Source organism: Bombus terrestris, chromosome 5 (genome assembly GCF_910591885.1).
Source record: "Bombus terrestris chromosome 5, iyBomTerr1.2, whole genome shotgun sequence".
Classification (NCBI taxonomy): domain Eukaryota; kingdom Metazoa; phylum Arthropoda; class Insecta; order Hymenoptera; family Apidae; genus Bombus; species Bombus terrestris.
This window is the reverse complement of record NC_063273.1, coordinates 9061143-9085450: the sequence shown is the minus strand read 5'-3', so window position 1 is coordinate 9085450 and position 24308 is coordinate 9061143. Positions and strand designations below refer to the sequence as shown.

Here is a 24308-nt window from a genome sequence, read left to right as displayed (position 1 = left end):
ATAACAAATATAATATGGTACCAGCAAAGATGTTTTACGCTGTCCATTACCACCACGACGAAGGAAATAAACTGCAAAATATAAAAATATAAAAACACGTCGGATATAATTTAACTTAATCATAAAGAGTAAACAGAGGATCTATACGTAGATGATTCATGCTCTCCGTTATACCATGGAGCGTAAGAAACTTCCGAAGAAGCACTCAAACATCCGATACAAAACGAACGTAACGTGACCGAACCAGGATAGGCCGAAGCCGGTTGGATCTTTCTATCTGCCAAAAATTAGCATACCGTCAGCTCCGATTCTGGCATCACGTGGTCCGCCCACCCTTTTTCTTCGCGGTGTGCTCCACGCAGATGCCTCGAGGTATTCGCACACCCGCTAGAAGAAGACGAGAAGAACTCGATGGTGTCTCGTGTCTTGTGTCGAGCCTACCGGGGGCAAAGAACAGCGTCGATCCACGAGAGGGGAGGACAAGCCCGTTATAAGCACGAGCACCGGCTATTCAGCAGCTTAGCAACTTAGTGGCGGTCCCAGGATCCCTACCGGTAACACAGAGCCTTGAACATACTTGTGCTCCTTCTCGTTACGCGTTCTTATCTCGCTTGTTTCCGTTTCTCTGGGGATGAACCGACGACATCGAGCGTCGTCACTAACGACGCTACTGTTGCTCGTCATACAGACTATTGTTACAATTTTGTTGATCTCTGGTAGCATAGAAGCTAATGATCCAAAAAGTAAATCAATCGTTTCTGAGTCGTCATTCGAAGAAGTCCAACAAGGGGAGGAGGATGATAACGCGGTGATCATTGACGGTGAGTGTCAACGGGTGGTTTCCTCAACCTATACACAATTCAGTTCGTTGCAATCCATATTTAAATAAACTGAGTAGGTAAGAATTCTAAAGGATTGCTTGACATCGTTAAACTGTTGATCGAAAAAAATTGATTCTTCTTAAAAATTGATCCGTATACGTCTTTCTGCAAAATTAATTCATATGCGTCTTTTTGCAAAATTGATCCATATACAATAGAAAATTTAACCAAAGAGGAGACTGTTTTAGTCTTTAGGTAGTCATACGTTCACGAAGATATTTGAACAGAGTAACTAATGGTAGCAATTAACATCGATTAGCCTGTCACGGTATCGTTGAGCGCCTCGCTGATGGGCGAGTATCAATCACCTGGAAGGATCGTGACTGGAGGAACAGAGATAGGGAACTCGTTCGGGTTCGTTGCACGAAACCACGGTGGCATTCGAATTTGCTCGTCGCGATGATAACGATACGTGAGAAATATCGAAGGCGAGTTGCGACATGTGATCGATCATGCGTGCGTTCCATACACGGCGAACGGAAGTCTTCCAGGCGCGCGTATCGCCGTATGTGTGCACCTGTGTGTCAGCCTGTGGGTCAGCGAACTCGCTGTCAAGAATCTGGATGGAATTCTATTGTGATACGACTGTCTTGACCAATCGGCTTAATAACATTCGATGATATAACGAATTGATCTTCATCTCACCGGAAGTGAAGTGGGTTACTCTCTGAATCTGTACAGCAATTAAGATTTCTTGTGCAAATCGCGTACAACATGATAAGATTATGTTTGTACCGTCCAGATTGATGTGTATCTAGAAATATCGATAAAGATGTTAGAATATTACAAATTATTTAATCTTAATACTGCCACTCCAATCAATATTGCCACTTTGATGAGATATAAAGATACACTTTTTTTATATCTTTCGATAGTACGAAGATTAATGAAGGAAGAAACGACAAAATAAAAAAATAGAAAAATTCATGAAGTATCAATCACATTGTTTTCTTGCGAACATGTCACGCAGATACATACCATTACACGACACGGACAATCTGCATTCATTACAACGGTAGACGATGTGTCATTCTTTGTCAGACATTGTTCATTCACACATGTAAACACGGTTCTACGTGCTGTATTCTTGGTGTAAGTAGATTCTTCGTTAAACACGTTCGTAAACCGATCACGGACAACTTGGAAAAAGGCGAGTGAAATTAGCATTAGAAAAGAAATACCTGACCGACGAAATAATTAATTTTGTCATTTAAAATACGACGAACCGAAACTTATCGTTCTCTTATTTAGCTGCCAGTGATACGGACGTTCGGCTCGAGACGAGAGACGGTCGTGGTATTCTGTGGAATGGAGTTTCCAACAGCGACTCCTGCCTCACGTCGAAAGGCGAAGTTGGTCGTTGTACCAGCTTCAAAGAGTGCTATCCATATTTTAAAATCCCTGATCTGAGCGCTCTTGATGGCTGGGTTCTCGGTGTTTACGACACCTGCAGCTATGTACGGGATAATAGACAAACAAATTTTGGAATTTGTTGCTCCAATATACTTCCAGTCGTTACGCCACCGTCAGATAATAATGAAGATCCTACTATAGAAAATGCTCAGGTAAATAGCATACTCTGGTAAATAATTATAAATATGAATTTATGGTGCGCAGACTACATATGTTTATGCAAATTTTACGATAACAGTTTACTTTGGATATTTTGCACGTTTAAATTTTCCTAAAATGCATAAAAATCTGCAGTCTGCTAAACAAAACGTGTTGCTGAAACCAAGTGTTTCTTTACGTTTCTTTTCCTGATTTCTCGAATGGAATTATAGATCTTAGTTAGTTACCAGGAACTCGTAAAAATAATACGTGATACGAATCGAAAACAATCTATCTAACATAGAAAGTCACACCACGGGTGTATCTATCGAACAATGCGGTTTCGCAAACAGATTTTTACGACTCTACTTTACTACCGTGTCCAATTCGCATTTAGCCATTGTTCGCCATGAAATCTTCGACTCTCGCTACTACATGTCCCGTTACTCTCATTGAAACGATATTGTTTAATATTTCATGAAGATTCTCGTTCGATATTTCAGGAAGAGAGTGCCGATAAGAAAGACGAAGATATGACCGTGAAACCAAGACCGCAGACACCAGGTTCCTGGCCACCACCAATTCCCACGCATCCACCTGATCATACCATACCACCGCTACCTACTCATCCATCGTTCGAATTGCCGACGTTCTCTACGATAAAACCAGTTCTAACATCGAAAAAACCTAGCGTCGCAACGACCTGGCCGACGAAGAAACCCGCCTGGTGGCCACCAAGTACGTCGTTCGTGCCAACCACCAGCGAGAAACCCCTAGGAACTATTTCGAACATCGATACGTCTCAATGCGGAGCGAAAAATGGTAATCAAGACCAGGAACGGATCGTAGGCGGTCAGAATGCTGTCCCTGGCGAATGGCCTTGGATAGCGGCACTCTTCAACGGTGGACGACAGTTTTGCGGTGGTTCGCTCATCGATGATAGACACATTCTCACCGCAGCTCATTGCGTTGCCAAGTAAGTCCTCCGAAAGACGGACCCGCATGACAAAATCATCTGGTCTTCGTATTTATGTATGATATTTGTGCTTCGATAATCTTCTTCCGTACTTCGTATTTGCGCTTCGATAATCTTCTTCCGTACTTCGTATTTGCGCCTCGATAATCTTCTCCTGTAATAAATAATAATTATCAGAATGATGGATTTATAGAAAAATTACATTTGCTCAGGAAAAAAGGAGATACAGTTGCATAGAGTTTAAGCATACAAATAAATCTTGATTATTATACTTCCAGCATGAATTCCTGGGACGTAGCGAGATTAACGGTCCGTCTGGGAGACTACAATATCAAAACGAACACGGAGATCTCACACATCGAACGACGAGTTAAACGAGTAGTTAGACACAGAGGTTTCAACGCACGCACTCTGTACAACGATATCGCATTGCTCACCCTCAATGAACCTGTTCCATTCACGAAAGAAATACGACCCATCTGCCTGCCGAGTGGCCCGCAATTATACATTGGATGCACTGCTACGGTTATTGGCTGGGGCTCTTTGAGAGAAAGTAAGGCAGTAAAACCGTGAAACACAATTCACAACTTTGAGATATTTTAATTTTTAAGGTGGACCACAACCAGCAATACTGCAAAAGGTATCAATACCTATCTGGTCGAACAATGAATGCAAATTAAAATACGGTGCAGCAGCACCTGGTGGTATTGTGGATAGTTTCTTGTGTGCAGGCCGAGCTGCAAAAGATTCCTGCTCGGTTTGTATTGTAAAATTGTTTTGTTGCATCATCAAGCTTGAATTTTTTCACAATATATCTTTTATTTAACAGGGCGACAGCGGAGGTCCTTTAATGGTGAACGATGGTCGCTGGACGCAAGTAGGTATCGTCAGCTGGGGTATTGGATGCGGAAAAGGTCAATATCCTGGCGTTTACACCAGAGTGACGCATTTCCTGCCTTGGATTCAAAAAAATTTGAAGTGAAACTCGCGCTAGAAGATACATTAGTCCTACTTAAGTATTTTGTTATTCGTAATCTTCACCCTCGCATCGTCGAACTCAACATGGCGTCATGTAAAATAACGAAATTCATAGACTACTAAAGATTTTTTACATAAATAAAAACGATATCATTCTTCTAATTTATTCTTGTGCAATTTGTTTCACGAACCGCTTTCAAGCGGAATATTCATCCAAGGATTAAGTAATTACACAAGAATTCTATATTGTAACAAAATATTTTATAGTACTATACATGTACAACTATATAAAAAATAGTTTAATACTATAACAATCTTTACGTTATGTTATTCCTGTCACAAAGTAGGCCGTAGATATCTATTTCCCCATCAATGCTATACTTCAAGTATTATGTGTCGCAATTGCTCACGTTTAAATGTTGCATGATATTCCGTGCTAGAAAACAAACAAAAACAAGGTTTAGTAATCAGACATCAGACTGATAACGTTATTCTTCGTAATATGCTGTATAATTTAAAATTACCTTGAAAATAGCATGTATCGTAATTATCATCGGGTTGCGGTATAAAAGGGGGCGTCGCTTTCAGCGGCTCGTCCCAGGCAAAATTCTGGAAAAGTTTCATAACTCGCACTTCTTGCGCAGAAGGACGTTCATATTGATCCAAAGTAAGAAGGGCATCTATGGCTTCTACAGCAGCCGTCGACAAAGCTTCTTCTTCCTCTGGCCAAGGAATGTCTCTGGCGAGAATATTGGAAAACACAGCCTGTGGTGTTTCGTCATTAAACGGCGGAACACCAGTGCAAAACTCAAATAGGCATACACCTAAAGCCCACCAGTCCACCGCATATCCATGACCTTGTTTCAAGAGTAATTCCGGAGCGAGATAATCAGGAGTTCCAAGTATGCGATCATCTGACCGATTAACACCGGCTCTTCTTACCGATTTGGGAGTTCTGTAAGGTGTGTAACTATTACCAGAAGATGCCGGTGTCTTTATAGGAGATATGCCTTGAGGCGACCGATGTTTGTCCAAGTTATCGCCTACAGGTATCTCAGGAGCCGACTGCGACGTATGAGCCATTGGCAGTTGAAATCGTGTTGTCTTAATCAAACGTGCTGTTCTTTCCTCACATTTGTCCTCATTTTCTTCACTGTAACATCTCTGTTTCACAAATGACACTGGTGTACTGAATGCAACTCTTCCGCTTTCTTGTACTTTAGCAATATCAGTACTATTGTTAGTTTGTTTTATCGATTCGGAGATAGTAGAATTAATCGGACTCCTAGAAAATATGCAACCACGATTCTTTCGTTTTGGTGTTTTGTCGAGATCTAAATCTATTGCATTTAATTCACATGTTAGGCCTGTTGTTACACTTGCAGCTCTTTTTCGTTTCGCGCCTCTAGTAATCGTACATGTACTTAATGGACTAATATGAGGGAGAGGTTGCTGAGATTGTTCAGCTTCTAGCGTGGATTCGTCCTCATCTTCTAAATTTTGATTCAATTGACTATTCGCTCGAACCGAAGTCGCTTCGCATGTATGATAACTCCCAGAGCTACTTTCTTGATCATAGTCGATGTTCTCAACAATAACTTTTTCCTGATGTTTCGTTAACTGAAGATCTTCTGCTGATTGAAAAGGAGTAATACCAGACACTAGGGAATAATCTCCTGACGTGACAACGGAAGAAGCTACCGAAATCGGTGATACTTGCGTTTTGGTACAATTTTGTTGCAGAGCAGAAAGTAAATTAACACCAGGTGTACTTCTATCGCTAAGATTAGATTCACTCGTGGATCTTTGTCCAGAACCAAAAGATAAATGCGACGTCAATGAAAGAAGCTGTCCAGGAGTTCTAGTGCAAAGACTAGGTGTGCAATTAACTAAATCCGATATTTCGAGATCTCTATGTAAAGATATTTTACTAAGCCCAAAATCTGTCAGCTTGACATGTCCTTCTTTCGACAAGAGCATATTATCTGGTTTTAAATCCCTATGTACAATTCCATGAGAATGAAGATATTCCAAAGCAAGACATACTTCTGCAGTATAGAAAGCTGCCATGGACTCTTCCATGTAACCATATACACCAAGCAAGCTTTTAAGATCCCCACCCACCATGTATTCCATTACTAAATAAATGCTACTAACGGATTGCAATGAATAAAATAATTGTACACAATATGGGCTGTGTGTTAAAGCTAATGCGTTCCTTTCAATGATCACTTGTGAAGCCATATTCTTATTTATCATCTCATTTTTCTTCATTACTTTAATAGCATATACTTTTTCAGAGTTTGACTTTTTATATCCAAGAAAAACTTTGCCAAATGCACCACGGCTAATTGGTTTCACGATCTTAAAATCCTGTATTTCTGGTACCTAAACATTAAATACAATATCAAGTAGTAAAGTCAGTTTTGATATTTAAACAATACTGATTAAATAATAATATATATTTACCTTTGCTGTGGGATTAACAATTTTAGATATGGTGTTAAAGATAGAATTGTTGATTTGCCTGCTCGCCGATCCCTGTTGCGGCGTACACTCCCCAGATAGTATTTCACGTTCACTTTCTGAGTCATTGTAATTTGCACAAGAATTTTCGTCGTCTGTTTCATTAATTTGTTCATTATCATTTAGACGTAAATTTGGCGAATCAATCGCCGCTTCTTCCATTTAAAAAAAATAACCTAACTTAATTCCAACGAATTATAAACTTACGTAACGAAATTTAAAATATCAAAACTTCGATTCATAAAATAATCCGGCAATACAAAAAGACTGAAGTTTTATTCATCGTTCCTCTATATTTTATGTCTTCCACTTATGTACGTAAATTAACTTTAACGGTTATTTGACATATTTGAAAATCAACATCTATACGACAACTTGACAAGAAAGTACATTGTTGAATACTTCAAGCGGCTTGAAGTAATCAGAACCGCCAACGATAATTCTTTTTTACCAACTAACGTTATATAATATAAATTAGATGTACTTAATGACTAACAGTAAATTTTACCATGGTTAGAAAAAATAATGAATTTAAATTTATTATATACATCACAATCAATGGATTTTTTAATAATGCTTTCGTGTGCATAGGAACTTCCGTGATCTTGAAACGGTTGCACTGAAGACGTACAATTCCCGCCATAAAATTTTTTGTATTTACAGCAGCCCAAGAGCTCTGCAATTGTGAACGAACAACAATCGTTGCTCAATGTATAGTGTGCAAAATATTTATTTAAGTAAAAGTTTGTCAATTTGTTTAAATATTATTATATAGTACTTAAAATTATTATTAGTCGTGTATCTTTTCCTTCGTAAACACCACGCAATTCTATACATATTGCAACAGTACTTTTTCGATAACCTTATAATGTCTGAGAAGGTGATAAGAAGAGCACCTAAGAAAAAAGGAGCATATAAATTGCCGGATCCGATATCTGTCGGTGAGATATTAACAGATATGGCAAAAAAGCAATGGATTCTTGGCAAGTCGATCGGTATCGGAGGTTTTGGTGAAATTTATTCTGGTATATATTCATATCTAACATTGATCTATTACTACTCTTATGCTTTTTATAATAAGTAAATTCTTTATACTCCCCCCTATATTTTATAATTTATCGTGTATTAATAGAAAACATATACAAAAAGAATAATCATTTAATTTTTAATAACAATTACAGCTGCACCTTATAATGGGAAAACTCCAAAAGAATATACTAATGTAATTAAAATTGTAAGTATTATTGGCTTTTAACTATGTATCATTTGATGATTTGTTCCATGTGAAATCCTTTACATTTTCAAAATTTTAGGAACCACATGGAAATGGACCATTGTTTGTAGAAATGCATTTTTATATGAGAAATGCTAAATCAGATGAGAGTAAGTTGTTTAAATTTTAATATTTAAATTTGAATTACTTTGATATCTAGATTCATTTCTTCCATTTTACTTTACATTTTATGATAAATTAGTATACGGAAGGAAAGAGTATTACATGCTTGATTTTAGTTAATAGTTGGAAACAGAAAAAGAAACTTACAACTCTTGGTATGCCACAATATATTGGTTCTGGAAGTCATGAATATAAAGACATAAAATATCGATTTATAGTAATGGATCGGTATGGCACAGATTTATGGAAACTGTTTGAAGCAAATAATAGAAGATTTCCAGAACACACAGTATACAAAATAGCTTTACAAATAGTAAGAGGCAATCCAAAAAACAGTTTAATTGATTAGTTCATAAATCAATTTAAGCATTATAATTATTACTTTTTAAAAATTAATTATTACATTTTATATTATATCTAAAAATTTTTTAGGTAAATGTATTAGAATATATTCATTATAAAACATATGTACATGCAGATATAAAAGGAGCAAATTTACTATTAGACTTAAAATCTCAAAATCGAGTTTATCTAGTAGATTTTGGATTGGCTTCTCATTATACTACAAAAAATGAATACAAACTAGACCCAAAAAAAGCACATAATGGAACCATTGAATACACCAGTAGAGATGCTCATATGGGAGGTAATCATTCTATGAAATTTAATGTACCGAATAATATAATTTTAATAAGATACATATTTTTACATATTTTAGTACCGACAATGCGTGGTGATTTCGAAATTTTGGGTTACAATATGATTCAGTGGTTATGCGGTTCACTCTTATGGGAGAAAGATTTATCAGATCCAGTTACAGTACAAAAACAGAAAGAAAGAGCTTTTGATAATATTTCGGAATTTTTAAATAAGTCTTTCCATAAATCAGTTCCAAATACTATATATAAGTACATGACATTATTAACAAGTATTAAGTTTAATGAAACACCAGATTATGAAAAGTTTAAAAAAATACTGACCGAAGGATTAAAACAATTATCACATAAACCAGATGAAAAACTGGAATTTAAGAGTAATGTTAATTCTCAGAATGAAGTAATTCCAAAATCTACTCCACAAAAAGTGAAAAAAACTATCGAGAAAAATAGGAAAAGTCCTCGTATACAATCAATAAAAAATTCAAGTCCTATGAAAAATCTTGATGATAGTACTGTAGGAATTGTAATGGATAAAAAACGTGGTGGTTTAAAGGATATTAAACTAGTATTGGATGAGATTGATTCTGATGAAGAATATGATATAAAAATAATTAAAAAAGCAAAAAGGATCCCCAGTTCTGTAAGTAAATATAATGAGAAGAGCCCAGTAAAAAAAAGTCCAGTCAAAAAGACTTCAGTTAAAGGCAAGGAAAAAATTAATAGAAATCGCATCATAGAATCAGATTCTGAATCAGAGGTAACATGTGCACTTTTTAAATTTAATAGCATATATGTACATGTATTACTTTATGTATTATTTATGTAGATTACATCAAAAGGTACTAAATCACGGCCCATCAATGTTCCAAGCGTATCACTTAAAAATACAAGAAGTCGACGAAAAAATGTACTAATAGATGAAAGTGTTTCTGATGAAGATATGTTTAGTACATAATTTTAATATAAGTATGAAATAAATGTGTTTCAAATGCGTTTATACGCATTAGAAATCTTGTTTGGATGAGCTTTGTACATTATTGTATTTATAGCGAAATTTGTAAAACTATTGATATTTTGATTGTGCAAAAGAAGTGTACCATTTGCAAGTGCATTTCATATTTTATAATCATATTGTACTAATTTGCATTACTTGAAGAAATCAATATATTTTGATAAATACAATAAGAAATTGTACAAAATATAATTGTAGAATTAGTAATTTATGTAATTCTGTGCTGATTGTTAAGCAGAATTAATCTTTTATATTTATGCAAGAATAAAATACGTTATGTAATCTGTTTAAAATGATGGCATAATATTCAAGTCTTAAACAAACAAAGTATTATTTAAAAAGATTTATCGATATATAACTTCTGTACAAGTAAATCACTTTATATATACATATACAAATACATGTTTGTTTATTAACAAAGTTTACAAATTGTACTTGGACACTTATTTTTTAAGCTTCTGTATCTGTGGTGCACTTATCTTGACTTTTCCGGGAATATTTCTAGCTATTGTTTCCTCTCTTACAGCTTTTAATAAGTCTTTTTCTCTTGAAGTGATTTCTTTCTCTTTCATAAAAACTGTCATAGCTGTCTTAGCTGCTTTTCCTCTCTTACCTGTACCTGGCGTTAGCTTTACTTTAAATCTAAAATATTGTAAATATATAGTAAATAAAAATTTTAGTGTAATGTTATATAAAAATAAACTTGTTTAGCTTACTTATAATTTAATACAGTGTTATAGGGTGCTATCACCGGTACAGCAAATAATAATTCATCTTCTGAAACAGGTTTTCCTGTTAACTGATCTAACATATCTACTTCGGGTCCCGGACCTGGATCTTCTTCTTCAATGTTTTCCACAATTTGAATATTTTGTGGTGCAACTGGTCTCGCCATACCCTTCTTCTTTGTTTGTTGCTTTGGTCCAGATGGATCTTTATTTTTATTTTTTCTTTTATTTTCTTTTGCAGCACCTGCTGACTAAGGATCATTGCATTGTTATGTGAGAAGTTTTTTTTGTAGCATAAATGTCGTTAATTACTAAGAAATAATATTTACTTGAAGAACTTGCATAGATAATCTTCTATCTTCTTCATCTTGATCTTTATATTTTTCTTTCATTTTTTTTAACCTTCCTTTTTGTCCTCGTTTTAAAACGACCTGATCGTTTTTTTTAGGTTCTGTCTCAATCCTTTCTTTATTATCTTTTTTAAGAGGAGGCTTCTGTTTTATTTCAGAACGCTTTTGCATATTCACAGCATTTATTATTACGGGCTTATCATCGCCTAAATAAATTACATCTAAATCCTTTTGTGGTATCACTGTTGACTGATTATTGTCAACATGTAATTTCACCCTATAAATGTTATTTCAATAATTAATTATATAAGTAACATAATTTTTAAACATAAAAAATTACAATGAATAAATCATAAAATTTACTTTGAACCAGAAACGTCAATTCTAATTTGTGTGTCGGGAAATTGAGCTAGATTATTTTCTTCATCACTAACATCTTGATTAACATTATTTTCTTCCATAATCATATCTATTTTAGATTCCTCTTGAATAGGATTTAAATTATTCTTATTTTCAGGCTGCTCATCTATTTAATATAAAGGTATACAATATGAATTAATGATAATGAAATTTATCATTTTATGCATTTACATATCATTTATACATTTGTATAACATAACATTTTACCTTCTTCGGAATCCCCTATTAATTCGATTTCTCTATCTTCTTCAATAAGAGAATCTGTGTGTTCACTTTCATCATCAATAACTCTGACTCTCCTTTCATTTTTATGTCTTTCAATTGAACTTTCTTCTAAACGAAATAAGAATCCTAATCCCATCACTAATTGACAAGGTGGTAGGTAATTCTTTTTTCCACGAATCATAAAGGATCCAGTAGTAAGATATTCACCAGTTGGAGCCGTTTTAGATACTTGATCATTATTGACCCACCATGCCCCTGCTACTACTTTAGCATCCCATGCAATACTAATATCAAAATTATAATGTTTTTATAATAAAGACATATTAATAAGGTATAAGCATTTATGTACCTGTAAGCAACAGCCATTGTGCCCGCTTCAGCTAAAGTTTTTGGAGGCACTGAGTCATTACCAGGATTTTTAATAACTACAGAACTAGCACCAGTTAAATCTGCGTGAACATATATATCTCCAGACTTAAGGTATCTCTTTACTATCAATTCATTTTGCTGTTGATCCCTTCCACCAATAACTATAAAGTCACAAAATTATTGGCTTTTACCGTAAATATTATATATTTTTTATCGACTTACCAAGATAATTCTCAGAACTAATAAACCAATAAAATTTTTCAAACCAATATATTTTCCTTAGTTTGTTAATACTGTGAATAGTTTGGACTTCTTTTAACGTTTGTTTTGTCTTCTTTTCTGCCGATTTTAGGGCCTTGTCTTGCGATTCTATTGTTTTTTGTTGCTTTTTAGCTGCCGATCTCTTTTGATTGTAATACTTTGTAGCATTTCCAAAAGCTGTATGTGCTAAATCAATATCAATTAACATAGGTTTTAATTCTGATTCTTCATCACTATCTTCATAAGGATCGTGTAATAGTAAAGAAATATGATTTGTTTCTAATTTTAATTGTTTAATTGCAGATGCAACAGGATCTCCTCTACTCTCTGCTTCTTTTAACAGTATTTTTATATCAGGCCAAGCCATTTGATTGGCAAGGGCACTTTGTATGGCTAATATAGCATTGTCCACCAAAGCCTGATTTCTAGAAATTAGTTCTGCTTTTTGTTTATCTAATTCTTGAGTTTTCTCTAAATTTATTAATCTTTGATCATGATCTTTTTTTACATTTTCTAATTTTTTAAGAGCATCTCGTTCTTGTTGCAAAGCTTTCAGGTCCAACTTTTGACCTTCCATTGTGGAAAAATATTCATCTACTGCAACATCAAAAGAATCAAATTCCTTGTATGGATAATCTGCATATTGTTCAAATAAAAATGGATGAAATTCAATATTAGTATATATGAAGTTTTCTTTGCCATCTGTAGTTGGTTTTGATTCTTTTTTTTGAATAATGTAACCTTTTGAAACATTTTTTCTAGCAAAATCCATCATTTCATTTGCATATTCTAATGCCAGAATTAATTTTGGCATATGTTCTGCAACATTAAAATCTTTGCCAATTTTACAACCCAGTGTAAATCCATGTTTTAATAAAACATGATCAATTAGACTAGAACCAAATTCTAGAAGAGGATTTAGTAATTTTTTCAAGCTTTCTCCTGCTTTAGCATTCTGTAGGTGTTGTTGTATATTTTCTATTGGTGGCATTGTATTCTGATGAGCACGGTCCATAGGATATTTCTCTTTAACAGCAAATCTAATCATTATATACTTTTTTAATCTCTCATAATTACACGATAATTCCATTTAATGTTTAACTTATATTATAACTTACCTGATCTTATCTCCTTCTGTATGAGGTCTCAAAATATTTAAAATAGTCATTTCATGATCTGTCAACACTATGTTCCCACGATCATATAATTCTAAAATTACATGATATGCTGCTTCACCACTTCCAAATTGCAAATCAATCATTCGATCTATTCCTATTTGAGTGAGACTTTCAAGTCGTTTATTCTTAAGGTGTTTACGCATCTACAAAAAAAGCATGACAAATAAATGTTTCTCTAAACAAATCGTCCAGATCTTATAATATAATGTACCTTCATCGAAAATCCTGATGGCGCTACATTTTTAGGCCATTCAAATGCCGTTGTATGAATTCTATTACCAGATTCTAATAAAAGGACGCATTTTTCTTCACTTCGTTGAAGACGTATGAGATATGTTCGATGATCAATATCATAGATTTGATTTACACGCATACCAATAAACCTAAACGTTAAAATTGACATGAAATTATTTAAAAACACTTATTTTACATACTTTATCTCCTAACCTTTATGCACGAAAAACAACATTTTAACATTTACTTACTTTTGCAGCTCACATATCGTACAAGCAATGTCATAGGAATTAAATCTCGTTTTCATTTTTATACATATATTATTCCTTTTTAATTAAATTATTGACAGAACTTATTTTCATCTGACACTTAACTCTCACGTTGCATACGTACCACACATCACTGCATACACACATACACACACACACATATATATATCTAAAGCCCAAACTTGCAATAGTTTTTAGTCATTAGTGGTTAATTTGTAGTTCCTAGTTTTAGTTTTTAGAGAATAGAATAACTAAGGAAGTGCAATAGAATAGAGTGGAAAAGAGGGGAGGTAGATATATAAGAAAAGAAATAGACACAAGAGATGTAAAATCGAATGTTCGCCCAAAGCCGGAAGGCACGGACTAAGCAACAATAAATAAATAAATAATATATATATATCTCTATATATTATGTAGTATAATACATATATATATACTACACACAGCTTCACATAGCAACCATATACTTATACATACACATTATATACATTATATGTATACATATGTATACACGTGGAAACCTATATTTTTGTAATATTTATCTTTTACGAATGTACTTGCAGTAAATGCAAGCAAAAGTAATCTTAAAATATACGTATGTATACTATATCTAATGTATATATCTATACAAATAATATTTTTATCATAATGAAATGCTATATTTAACAATAAAAATTTATAGGTACATAAAGGAATGCAAGAAATTTTTTTTACATTTTTTATTCAATTATATGAATACAGTACAATATGAAATTTGCAGGTGTTAACGATAAGATTTCTGGTATCGTGCTCTTGCACCTGGACCACCAAATTTCTTTGGTTCACACCGCCTTGGATCAGCAACTAAAAGTGTACGGTCATATTGAATAAGGATATCTTTTACTTCCTTTTTACTTGCTTCATCGACATCTAAAAAAAGATATTTCATATGAATAAAATGTATTTGCAATATGCTTATATGCATCTAATGTTAAATTTTTCATCAATACTTACACTTTTGATAATATGCCACAAGAGCCTTAGAAATAGCTTGGCGAATAGCATAAATTTGTGCTACATGACCACCACCATTTACTCTTACTCTAATATCAACTCCAGAGAACTTTTCCTATACAAGAAATCCAATAAATATAGTATTACTAAAATAAAGACCCCCTTAACATAGTCAATATGAGACACCACATCAGTATTATGATTTTCATAATCATAAACAGTCATTTTCGGAATAAGAAAGCATCATAGAAAAATATAAAGAAAATTTTGAAAGTTATTTTTCTGTCATCTAAACGAATGTAGATAGATATTTCTAGAATTCAATGGAATTGACACATTATCAAATACTTACTTTGCCGAGTAACAAAATAGGTTCTTGTAATTTATATTGCAATACTCGAGGTTCAACCAATTCCAGGGGACGTCCATTTACTCGGAGATTTCCACGGCCTCGTTTGCAGTAAGCGACCGCGGTTGCGCTTTTCTGTAAATAAACGTGTACATTTAGAAGAACACGCGCAAACATAACCCTACTCGTCTTTTAGTACTTAACACTCACTTTGCGTCCAAAGACTTGGACTGATTGTATGGGTTCTTTCTGTTTCTGAAAATAAAATTAAATGTCAGCTTGATATCGAATTAAATATTTATCTCATATAAAGAACGAAAAATTTATAGAACTTGCGATAGGAAAAACCTACCTTTTGCATGTTGCAAAGATCGTCGTAGAAAGGAAGTTGAACGGTGTTTGTTGAACGGCCTCGATGTTTTCGGTACGAACTACACTAATCAAATTCAAGCTTCAAATGACTTCCGTTTATAAGCACAATTCAAAAACGATTCGAGATCGATTAGTAATTAAACAAGTTTTATATTTATTACCAAGTTAGTATAGAAAAAAATACTCACGTTTAATTAATTCTTAACTTTGTCCTCCAACCTTATTACATATGATTTTATTATTTATGAAAGGATTACATTTATGTAATTCTGATAATGGAAAGAGACGCGTGGTAAATATGACAATTAATCTAATTGTATTGATCAGATTTTATATTGATTTAATATTGATTAGACATTAGTTTAATTTTATATAAGAACAATAAGATTTTTTTTAATAATTCAGTACAGCATATGTTAAGTACAGTATGTGTAGAAATGTATACAAAATATTATGTTCTGTTACAAAATACATCTCGTTTGGTCGATTCGTATTGATTTAACAATCAGGTACATTATATCTATAATTGCAACCATTAAACGATGTATCAAATACAAGACCAGAGGGGCAGTGGAATCTATTAATAAGATATTTGTTGTGTACTTGTTGACAATAGTAAAATATTGAACAATCTTTTGGATCTCGAACAAAACCTTCTTGCGTGCATATAGAGTCAGACGGTGTTGGTGATGGCAATGCTGTTGTTGATGATGTCGGTAATGGTCTTGTTACAGTTGATGAATCAGGTTTAGGCAATCTTGTAGTAGTAGAAGTCGGAGAAGGAGGCGGAATATATCCTTTCAGCACCCTGTTTATGGTGTGCAGAAGCGGATATTTATCACCACATGTGCCATGAAAGTCATCTGTTTCGACGCTCCACATCATCATACCTCCAAGTCCTTTGGACATAACGTACTTGGCCTTCTCTTCAAGAGATCTAGGAACATAGATATATTATTTTCTATACATCCTTATTTCTATATTTTTTATCTTTCTTTCAATGTTTTCATAAAGCGAATACTTACATGACGTCGTCGTATCCAACCCATTGGTTGTCTTTGAAAGCATAAGGTACACGTTGTTCAGGCTCGCGTTGTACGGTCCATCCCTGCTTAATATACTCGCAGATTTCGTTGTAACCAAGCATGCCACCTTCTTGCGTATAAGGACCAGCCTTTCCAGGACCAATGGTTGGAGAACCTATCGTATTATACGCGGAATTCGACAAGGTAAAGGATCTACCATAAGCGGGAACACCAAGAATGAGCTTGTCAGCTGGTGCACCTTGTTCAAGCCAATATTGAATAGACGAATTCTAAAATGTAAATGTTTCATTTCGGAATCAATATATCGAATATTTTGTTATCAACTTCAATAAAAATTAAAGATAACTGAGAATGCGATTTTACCACGTTAAGCTTAGCTTGCTCTCCTGATTCCTTAGAGGAAGGATATAGAGGAGCGTTAATCGCTGCGAAATTGTTCCACGATCCATTCAAGTCGTATGCCATTAAATTAATAATGTGAGGATATTGTGAAATTTGCGAAATAAGGTAAGATTTAGAAGCCGAGACTTCGGCAGCAGCGACCGCCACACTGAGAATATAACCATGTTTATCGAATTCTTCCCTTAATTCCTTCAACATTGCAATATAGTTTTCTTTGTCAGCTGGTTTACCGCCACGCTGGTTCGGATATTCCCAATCGAAGTCGAAACCGTCGAAATCATATGTTTTCAAAAACCTAATCACGTTTTGAACGAATCGTGCACGTACGTTAGGATTCGCTACAACATTAGAATATTTCGTGGAACCTTCGTTCCAACCACCCATCGCTATCAAAGCCTTAGTTTCTGGACTCAGTTGACGAAGTCTGGTGAATTTTCCATAACCATCTCGGCCGTTTGGCAAATCTAGCCAGCTATCTAATATTCTAACGTTACCATCCTCAGAAATACCAACGAAAGTATAAATTATATGAGTACATAGATTTGGATCTATGTCGGTCGATTCGAATTGTCCAAGTCCACGACGATAAGCTGCCCAGCTACCATAGTAACAGACTATCTTCTCTGAACATTAGAAAGGAATTACGATATTACAACTTAAGTTGTTTGATATGGCAATTACATAGAAGAACAGAACATATCTGGTATTACGAAATTAATGAACTGATTAAATACTGATAAAGAACTTCAAAAATAATAAATGTATTGATTATTTACAATTTATTTATCAGTAATCATGTATTTGATACTTACTATCGGCCTCGATGATTACAGTAACGTACACTATAAAAGCAATTAGAAACAGTGCCTTCGACATCTGAAAATAAACAATTTTTTTAAGTATAGTTCACTTAATAATTGATAATTTCACCAATGGAGATATATACGAAGAACAAAGAACTTAGTGTGACATGTCGTATTCTGATAAAAAGGATATTAAAAATTCTCACTATGATTATAAAGCTTTCATATTTTTCCTTTCATATAAATTAAAATCCTTCAATCGTATTTATATCGATCTTTAATTTTTTGCTTAAATGATTATCGATTTTAATAAGACCATAGATATCATTCCATAAGTATTAATTATAATTAAGAAAATAAAATACGTGAAAGAAATTTTTTAAAATGGAGTTTGAATAATTATAATGTCAAGCGTCTCGTTCATACATATTCCGAATATTTCTTTAATTTAAAAATTGATACAGACGCGTATGTAAGACAAATTGCGATAAGTTTCGTAATTGCTTCTTTAACATAAAAGTGAAATAAAATAAAGCTAAAGAAAATAAAATGAATAGCTCTGTGAAAAGTAATAAGAATAGACAATATTGTTAAATGAAAATAAAAAGTTTTTAAATATATATTTTATGAAAAAATTTCAAAATTCCATAGTAAATGAAAATTTTATCTGTGTCAGATACAATACTATATAAATATTGAACACAAAATAAAGTTAGATCAAGATAGAAGGAATATTACCTGTCCGAGAATTGGAAAATTAAATTTCCACTTGTTTCAACCAGTATTGATATGTTATAAGATATCAGACAATTTGTCGCCTCTTAGCTTAAGAAGTATTCCAAATTTATTTATCGTGTACAGACATCGAGTAATAATTGTTTCTCAGATTTCCTTAACTCAGACCTTTATATACCTACCGTAAACTTCAATCGCAATCTGGACGCGTAATCGGAATTGATAATTATCGCTGTTTGTCTTTTTCCCTTATATCATTGCATATCCTCCACCACTCCACCAGACGTTTACTATGTTAAATATGACAGTTCCTTTGTACGAAGAAAACATTATGATGAAATTAGCGCAAACGTATTCATTAATGTCTAAATCAACAATAACGTGGTGTCAAAGATGCGAAAATTGTAAATATTACATTTGCAAGTATTGTATATAATATTATGGAAAACAATTAGTTTGAACACGGTGTCTCAGTATTTCATCACGTTGCATTACTTATCAGTTGTTTCCGAAGAATTCGTGAATCCATGATTGTTCTAAATTAAATATTATGAAAGTTGATTTTACTGTCGGATGATACTTTTCCAACAAATTTCGCGCGCAAAAATATCTGATAAAAAGCGTAAATATGTACCATTTATCATTTCACCGTGTTATATAGGAAGTTTATATTATTTACACACTTATGAACACAATCTTAAACATAATACTATAGGATTTATAAGAGTATAGTTTAAAACTCACATAATTTTTATAAATACAGTTTTATTTATATATATACATACATTTCATAAGATTCTAACAATATTTTAATAAAATTATCTGCTACTAAATTATTGTAATAGAAATGAAGAAGATAAAATGAAATATTATTATAGATTTGGAATTTATAAAATTTTTAGAATCGTTTGTTTTTCATGATTTTATTGTTTCTTATATGTGCCATTCTACGTATATACCTCCAATACTGTTTTGTGTTTGGGTCTAAATCTGATAATTTCGGTGGTTCAGTTCTGATTTTCCACAACCATTCAGGATATTCAGAATCTGGCTTTAATTTTATATCTTCTCCTTCTTTATAAATGTTTGATCCACATACATAATTCAATAATTTATTGATATCTTCTTCAACTGGTAAGTTTATTTTTTGTTTAGTTCCTTTTACCTTCTTTTTATCAACAGCTAAAAAATAAAACAATGTATTTATGAAACCATTTGACAAAAATGAATATATAAGTATTTAAAAAAACAAATTTTGTAATAGGAAGTAACAATCTATGTAAATTAAACAATATAACATGTATGATATAACCTCTACTTTTGATATGAACATAGAATGTTAAACTTATATATAATGATTTTACTAAAATGTATTTTTACCTGCATAATTTTTCACTTGTATCGTATATTGTATTGCAATAATATTTTCTGTAATTCTAGGTAATCGCAAAATAGATAAGAGAGACATAGTATTAACCACAATGATATAAACGGGTGTCGGTACTCATATGCCGAAAGCATTGAAATAATCGTTCGAAAATTGAATCGTGAAATATCAACATGGAATACGAGGAAGTTCACGTTCTGTGCATGCGTAACATACTATTAATAACTTAGACGGAAACAGAAATACTCTATTCATCTCTGTCTGTCTCGCAAGAACGAGAATTTCGTTATCTTCCATGTTGATTTTTCACGATTAGACACAACTCAATTTTCGGATGGTTTCCCCTAGCGAGTGTCAAAACCTGTTTATACGATCGTCGTGGCCGCAACTAATGCAGTTACATCTATGATAGTTATTCTTTGCTTAGTTATTTCATTACGCGGAACTTTTAAATGTTGACAACGGTAATAAATCAAATGCGCAATGACAAACAATAATCGTTAGGCTTATGTTAGATTTAGTTTTTTTACGATTTAATAAAAAATCCTTAGTAACTAACTATAGAGCATGACCATATCAATATTCTTTTAAATGATTAAAATTAATTTTATGATCCTGTGGAACAATATACTAATTCATTCCTTTATGTTTCGCTTATGTAATGCCAGTAAGCAACGATAGAGTAACGCGGGTAGGTTTTATCGTAAAATGATAGAGCATATTGCATATCTCATAAAGAAGTATTTTTAATTCATACTTTTATTTTTACATTAATTTTCTTATACTATCATATCTCTTTTGATTTATATTATAGGATAATTGAAATAATGTCATTTAATGTTTTAGTCAAAAGCAGTAGATTTTGCTATAAAAGGAATTAAAGGAGAACCAATAGTTAGTCATACAGAAAATCAAGAAAACAATAATTTTTTGACAATTGCTCCTGCTTTACCTATTTTACCTGGAGCTCCTATACCACCAAAGTTATTTAAACGCCGTTATAATTTATTCAGGTATTTACTTTTTAATTAAAAATTATTTATGATTTTTGTACTAAAAATGTTTAAAGCTTTGTATATAAGTTTTACATGTAGTCCAACAGATTCTCCATATGACATAGAACATGACAAGGTCGATGGTTCTAATGCAGTTACTTTACAATGGACAAGCGAAGGGAAGACTGTCATGGCAACAAGAACATCTACAGAAAAAGAGAAAAGTCCTGACAGAATATGTCTTGATAGACGAGGACTTACCTCTTTTCCAAACATAATTGGGGAGCCACGTTTACGTTTATTATCTCTTCAACATAATCTTATTACAAAGATTGAAAACTGTAATTTCTCTCAGTTAACAAAATTGGTGTTTCTTGATCTATATGATAATCAAATTGAAAGAATATGTAATTTTGAAATATTAGAAAATTTAAGAGTATTATTGATTGGAAAGAATAGAATAAAAAGAATTGAAGGATTAAAGCAACTTTCTAAACTGGAAGTTTTAGACCTACATGGCAATCAAATTGTACAAATTTCGGATTTAAATAATCTTGTATCCTTAAAGGTGTTAAATTTAGCTGGAAATAATATTAAAACAATAGGATACCATGATTTTCAAGGTTTAGCATCATTAAAAGAATTAAACCTCAGGCGTAATAAAATTAAAAAATTATTAGGTTTTGATGAAACACCACAACTGCAAAAATTATATTTAAGTAATAATGATATTTACAAGTAAGCATTTTATAAACATATATAAAAGATATGATGCATGATGTAGTTATAGTTAATATACTTGATAATTATATGTTGAATATTTAATATTTTAGAATTGAAGATATAGGAAATCTTGTTAAAGCGTTACAGCTTAGAGAAATAACAATTGATGGAAATCCTGTAACATTGAATGGGGATTATGTTTCTTTTCTTGTATCATATCTACCAAATTTACAATTTTTATCAGCTATGCCAATTACTGAACAAATCCGAAGAGCTGCTGTGGCATGGAGAACGACGAAGGAACAAAGTAATTCAACCTTTCTAAACCTTAGCGCACAAGTTTGTATGAATGCTCGAAGAGAGGAAATTATATCAAACGCTAAAATAAGTTGGGAACTTCTCAGATGTCATTCCAGATCATCCACAAATAATAGCAATAGTAAAAACGATATTCGAAATAGTAATATTAATACAGTGCAAATTCAGAAATCAAATAAATTCAATATATTAAAACCTAAGAACTTAGAAAAAGTAAAGTCGAAAGGTTTTGGGAGTTTAACATCTATAAATGAAAATATAGAAGCAACAAAAATAAATATAAAGAAAAGAAGTAATTCTAGCGATAATTTATTTCGATTAAAAGATACAACTAAAGCATATCCACTAGAATTTAAACTTCCACCAATTTTAGATTCTATTGTAGATAGTTTAATAAACAATAAATTTGATGAGAAAATAAAAAAAGATCTAACAAAGACGAAAACCGAAAGCGACACTGAGAGTACATCAAATAGTGATTCAGAGATTCCAGAAGGTCATGAAAATTTGCAAAGTTGTTTAAACTCTCATTTCTTAAACTCTAATAATTATGCTTCATCACGCGATGTTAGTAAAATTGTTAATAATGAAACATTTGATTCCATTAATGTTTTGCCATCATCAGAAATAGTTGATGAAAAGGATGATCAGCCTTATGAAATATCGAAGTCTTCTAAGCTGTTAATGAATGAGAAACAAGATCTAACAAAAATATCTCAAAGTACACAGTTTCACAATCAGCATGGTCTAATTGATTGTCAATCAAAATCAAGCACTGATTCTTCTGGATATTATTCTTTAAGTTCTAAAACTAATAGCATTGATAGTTGTAAGTCAGTATTGAGTGACCTTAGTACCTCATCTACTACTAAAAATATATTGCAAAAATATAAAAATTTAGAAAAAGACAAGAACAAGGTGAAGAGTGCACAAGGGAAAAAAATAGTATGTTATAAAAGTAATAAAGCAGCAGCTGCTAGAGCTAAGCATAAAGCCATTACACCACCAAGCCCAATCCCATTACAAAATACATTAAAAGAAAGAGAACAAGGTATGAGGCAATTATAATATCTGTATTATGTTATTACTCTTATATCTTTATTATTTTATAGGAGGGGATTATTTAATAGAAATAGTTGGCCGTTGTTTGAATATTTATGGTCAAGGTGCATTACGTTTTATTGATCGACTTTGGGACTCTTCAAAAGCTCAAGACGTTAATATAGTTAAATTTAATTATGTACAGTTTAATGATGTAGCCAAAGTGTTGTGTAAAATAAAAAATAGATTTCCAAATTTAGAACATTTTATGTTCAAAGAAACTAATATTAGTTATCTTGGGCAGCTCAATGCATTAGCTGAAGTGCAGGGATTAACAAGTATTCATATAGAAACTGGAAATCCAATTATATCAAAGGATTGGAAAGTTTATGCTATATTTCGGCTAGCTCACTGGGGCTTAAAAATTATCAATGGAAAAGAAGTAATTATTCCTTAACTTTTCTTATAAGTCTGTATAACAATATTAAAAGCCAAGAATTACTAATTCATATTAATAGAATTAACAATTTTTTTTTTCATAGGTCACAAATGAAGAAATTGATTTAGCAAATGAAGAATATGCTGGTCTTGTTGATATTGTGATGTGTTCACTGCCAGAGTCTTTATTACAACCTTTATTACAAAGACTTCATTTAGAAAAAGTGCAAAGACAAACTGGAGAAATTACTGCCAAACAATTTTTACTTAACAGTGATCCAGCTCTAAGAAGCGTTGTTGCTAAGGAAGCATTGCAATGGAGAAAAGGAAGTATAACACAGGTAATTAACTATTCAATAAATATTTTTAGGATGAAAAAAAATAATTTTAATTCAATTCAATTTGAATTTTTAAATAACTGCTTTTAACTGCAGGAAGATCTTATTTGGAGACATAGAGGAAAAATACATTTACTAAATTTAATAAACCTTACTGTAGATGCAATACAAAAGTTACAACTACTCGAAAACAAATGGCCGAGTATTTTATATGAAATAATTCATACTACTTTGTTTGATTTTTCTGAGATGGACGAATATATGAAACGTTGTAGTAAAACACTCGAAAATGATAAATAACAAGTATATCAATATATAATTTATTGTATATAATGTATGAAAAAGAGAGAGACAG

At 32.6% G+C, this 24308-nt stretch overlaps 8 protein-coding genes across 14 annotated transcripts; 3 read left to right on the top strand and 5 right to left on the bottom strand.

The window, feature by feature from the left end:
• Positions 1-487: 487 nt before the first annotated feature.
• LOC100645591 (proclotting enzyme) lies at positions 488-4548 on the top strand. Its single transcript, XM_003395310.4, has 6 exons — positions 488-821; positions 2133-2446; positions 2936-3408; positions 3687-3961; positions 4020-4165; positions 4238-4548. Exons 1-6 carry the CDS (start codon positions 632-634, stop codon positions 4388-4390), a joined length of 1551 nt encoding a protein of 516 aa, XP_003395358.1. The 5' UTR covers positions 488-631; the 3' UTR covers positions 4391-4548.
• On the bottom strand, positions 3402-7308 carry LOC100645119 (serine/threonine-protein kinase greatwall). Of its 2 annotated transcripts, XR_007224088.1 has the most exons (4): positions 6856-7308; positions 4911-6774; positions 4708-4822; positions 3402-3562 (listed from the first exon to the last, which is right to left on the bottom strand). XR_007224088.1 is itself a non-coding variant. In XM_048405853.1 (3 exons), exons 1-3 carry the CDS (start codon positions 7072-7074, stop codon positions 4776-4778), a joined length of 2130 nt encoding a protein of 709 aa, XP_048261810.1. In that variant the 5' UTR covers positions 7075-7308; the 3' UTR covers positions 4626-4775. The 2 variants fall into 2 exon arrangements, 1 of the variants encoding a protein (XP_048261810.1); XM_048405853.1 differs by lacking the exon at positions 3402-3562 and having other exon boundaries at positions 4626-4822.
• Positions 7309-7553: 245 nt separating this feature from the next.
• Positions 7554-10408, top strand: LOC100646410 (serine/threonine-protein kinase VRK1). Of its 2 annotated transcripts, none has more exons than XM_003395315.4 (7): positions 7554-7937; positions 8094-8146; positions 8226-8295; positions 8425-8621; positions 8741-8954; positions 9027-9724; positions 9794-10408. In XM_003395315.4, exons 1-7 carry the CDS (start codon positions 7781-7783, stop codon positions 9920-9922), a joined length of 1518 nt encoding a protein of 505 aa, XP_003395363.1. In that variant the 5' UTR covers positions 7554-7780; the 3' UTR covers positions 9923-10408. The 2 variants fall into 2 exon arrangements, with proteins under 2 accessions (XP_003395363.1, XP_048261812.1); XM_048405855.1 differs by having other exon boundaries at positions 7849-7937; positions 8388-8621.
• Positions 10308-14346, bottom strand: LOC100647613 (ribosome quality control complex subunit NEMF homolog). Of its 2 annotated transcripts, XM_003395325.4 has the most exons (10): positions 13996-14346; positions 13722-13893; positions 13451-13653; positions 12294-13372; positions 12052-12232; positions 11685-11986; positions 11421-11583; positions 11037-11334; positions 10696-10958; positions 10308-10621 (listed from the first exon to the last, which is right to left on the bottom strand). In XM_003395325.4, exons 1-10 carry the CDS (start codon positions 14049-14051, stop codon positions 10423-10425), a joined length of 2916 nt encoding a protein of 971 aa, XP_003395373.1. In that variant the 5' UTR covers positions 14052-14346; the 3' UTR covers positions 10308-10422. The 2 variants fall into 2 exon arrangements, with proteins under 2 accessions (XP_003395373.1, XP_020718674.1); XM_020863015.2 differs by lacking the exons at positions 13722-13893; positions 13996-14346 and having other exon boundaries at positions 12294-13358; positions 13451-13585.
• Positions 14347-14688: 342 nt separating this feature from the next.
• On the bottom strand, positions 14689-15814 carry LOC100648552 (40S ribosomal protein S16). Its single transcript, XM_003395331.4, has 5 exons — positions 15708-15814; positions 15566-15610; positions 15359-15490; positions 15007-15121; positions 14689-14922 (listed from the first exon to the last, which is right to left on the bottom strand). Exons 1-5 carry the CDS (start codon positions 15714-15716, stop codon positions 14777-14779), a joined length of 447 nt encoding a protein of 148 aa, XP_003395379.1. The 5' UTR covers positions 15717-15814; the 3' UTR covers positions 14689-14776.
• A 210-nt stretch (positions 15815-16024) lies between these two features.
• On the bottom strand, positions 16025-18879 carry LOC100650437 (chitotriosidase-1). Its single transcript, XM_003395345.4, has 5 exons — positions 18717-18879; positions 17988-18051; positions 17137-17798; positions 16753-17042; positions 16025-16664 (listed from the first exon to the last, which is right to left on the bottom strand). Exons 2-5 carry the CDS (start codon positions 18049-18051, stop codon positions 16226-16228), a joined length of 1455 nt encoding a protein of 484 aa, XP_003395393.1. The 5' UTR covers positions 18717-18879; the 3' UTR covers positions 16025-16225.
• A 592-nt stretch (positions 18880-19471) lies between these two features.
• On the bottom strand, positions 19472-20320 carry LOC100651993 (39S ribosomal protein L54, mitochondrial). The gene is made up of 2 exons (XM_003395356.4): positions 20094-20320; positions 19472-19895 (listed from the first exon to the last, which is right to left on the bottom strand). Exons 1-2 carry the CDS (start codon positions 20179-20181, stop codon positions 19612-19614), a joined length of 372 nt encoding a protein of 123 aa, XP_003395404.1. The 5' UTR covers positions 20182-20320; the 3' UTR covers positions 19472-19611.
• Positions 20321-20426: 106 nt separating this feature from the next.
• On the top strand, positions 20427-24286 carry LOC100649290 (leucine-rich repeat-containing protein 49). Of its 4 annotated transcripts, none has more exons than XM_003395336.3 (7): positions 20427-20564; positions 20947-21113; positions 21195-21833; positions 21929-23187; positions 23249-23619; positions 23720-23956; positions 24050-24286. In XM_003395336.3, the coding sequence occupies exons 1-7, from the start codon at positions 20553-20555 to the stop codon at positions 24251-24253; spliced, it is 2889 nt and encodes a 962-aa protein (XP_003395384.2). In that variant the 5' UTR covers positions 20427-20552; the 3' UTR covers positions 24254-24286. The 4 variants fall into 4 exon arrangements, with proteins under 4 accessions (XP_003395384.2, XP_020718613.2, XP_012163843.2 ...); XM_012308453.3 differs by lacking the exon at positions 20427-20564 and adding an exon at positions 20599-20791; XM_020862953.2 differs by lacking the exon at positions 20427-20564 and adding an exon at positions 20801-20840.
• Positions 24287-24308: the final 22 nt, after the last annotated feature.

Excerpts from the sequence above, each read along its gene's own strand:
- LOC100650437 (XM_003395345.4), bottom strand. The coding sequence starts at position 18,051 with ATGTCGAAGGCACTGTTTCTAATTGCTTTTATAGTGTACGTTACTGTA. Across the intron at positions 17,799-17,987 it reads TGTAATCATCGAGGCCGATA|AGAAGATAGTCTGTTACTAT; the intron begins GTAAGTATCAAA and ends TCTAATGTTCAG. Across the intron at positions 17,043-17,136 it reads AGCAAGCTAAGCTTAACGTG|AATTCGTCTATTCAATATTG; the intron begins GTAAAATCGCAT and ends TTTACATTTTAG.
- LOC100645119 (XM_048405853.1), bottom strand. The coding sequence starts at position 7,074 with ATGGAAGAAGCGGCGATTGATTCGCCAAATTTACGTCTAAATGATAAT. Across the intron at positions 6,775-6,855 it reads TTGTTAATCCCACAGCAAAG|GTACCAGAAATACAGGATTT; the intron begins GTAAATATATAT and ends TTTAATGTTTAG. Across the intron at positions 4,823-4,910 it reads CGATACATGCTATTTTCAAG|CACGGAATATCATGCAACAT; the intron begins GTAATTTTAAAT and ends TTTGTTTTCTAG.
- LOC100645591 (XM_003395310.4), top strand. The coding sequence starts at position 632 with ATGAACCGACGACATCGAGCGTCGTCACTAACGACGCTACTGTTGCTC. Across the intron at positions 2,447-2,935 it reads CTACTATAGAAAATGCTCAG|GAAGAGAGTGCCGATAAGAA; the intron begins GTAAATAGCATA and ends TCGATATTTCAG. Across the intron at positions 4,166-4,237 it reads CTGCAAAAGATTCCTGCTCG|GGCGACAGCGGAGGTCCTTT; the intron begins GTTTGTATTGTA and ends TTTATTTAACAG.
- LOC100647613 (XM_003395325.4), bottom strand. The coding sequence starts at position 14,051 with ATGAAAACGAGATTTAATTCCTATGACATTGCTTGTACGATATGTGAG. Across the intron at positions 13,894-13,995 it reads ACGATATGTGAGCTGCAAAA|GTTTATTGGTATGCGTGTAA; the intron begins GTAAGTAAATGT and ends TTTAACGTTTAG. Across the intron at positions 11,987-12,051 it reads ACAATGGCTGTTGCTTACAG|TATTGCATGGGATGCTAAAG; the intron begins GTACATAAATGC and ends TTTTGATATTAG.
- LOC100646410 (XM_003395315.4), top strand. The coding sequence starts at position 7,781 with ATGTCTGAGAAGGTGATAAGAAGAGCACCTAAGAAAAAAGGAGCATAT. Across the intron at positions 8,147-8,225 it reads ATACTAATGTAATTAAAATT|GAACCACATGGAAATGGACC; the intron begins GTAAGTATTATT and ends TCAAAATTTTAG. Across the intron at positions 8,622-8,740 it reads ACAAAATAGCTTTACAAATA|GTAAATGTATTAGAATATAT; the intron begins GTAAGAGGCAAT and ends AAAATTTTTTAG.
- LOC100649290 (XM_012308453.3), top strand. The coding sequence starts at position 20,762 with ATGCCAGTAAGCAACGATAGAGTAACGCGG. Across the intron at positions 20,792-20,946 it reads GCAACGATAGAGTAACGCGG|TCAAAAGCAGTAGATTTTGC; the intron begins GTAGGTTTTATC and ends TTAATGTTTTAG. Across the intron at positions 21,114-21,194 it reads CGCCGTTATAATTTATTCAG|TCCAACAGATTCTCCATATG; the intron begins GTATTTACTTTT and ends TTTTACATGTAG.
- LOC100648552 (XM_003395331.4), bottom strand. Across the intron at positions 15,491-15,565 it reads TCCAAGTCTTTGGACGCAAA|AAAAGCGCAACCGCGGTCGC; the intron begins GTGAGTGTTAAG and ends GTTTATTTACAG. Across the intron at positions 14,923-15,006 it reads TGTGGCATATTATCAAAAGT|ATGTCGATGAAGCAAGTAAA; the intron begins GTAAGTATTGAT and ends ATCTTTTTTTAG.
- LOC100651993 (XM_003395356.4), bottom strand. The coding sequence starts at position 20,181 with ATGTCTCTCTTATCTATTTTGCGATTACCTAGAATTACAGAAAATATT. Across the intron at positions 19,896-20,093 it reads ACAAGTGAAAAATTATGCAG|CTGTTGATAAAAAGAAGGTA; the intron begins GTAAAAATACAT and ends TTTATTTTTTAG.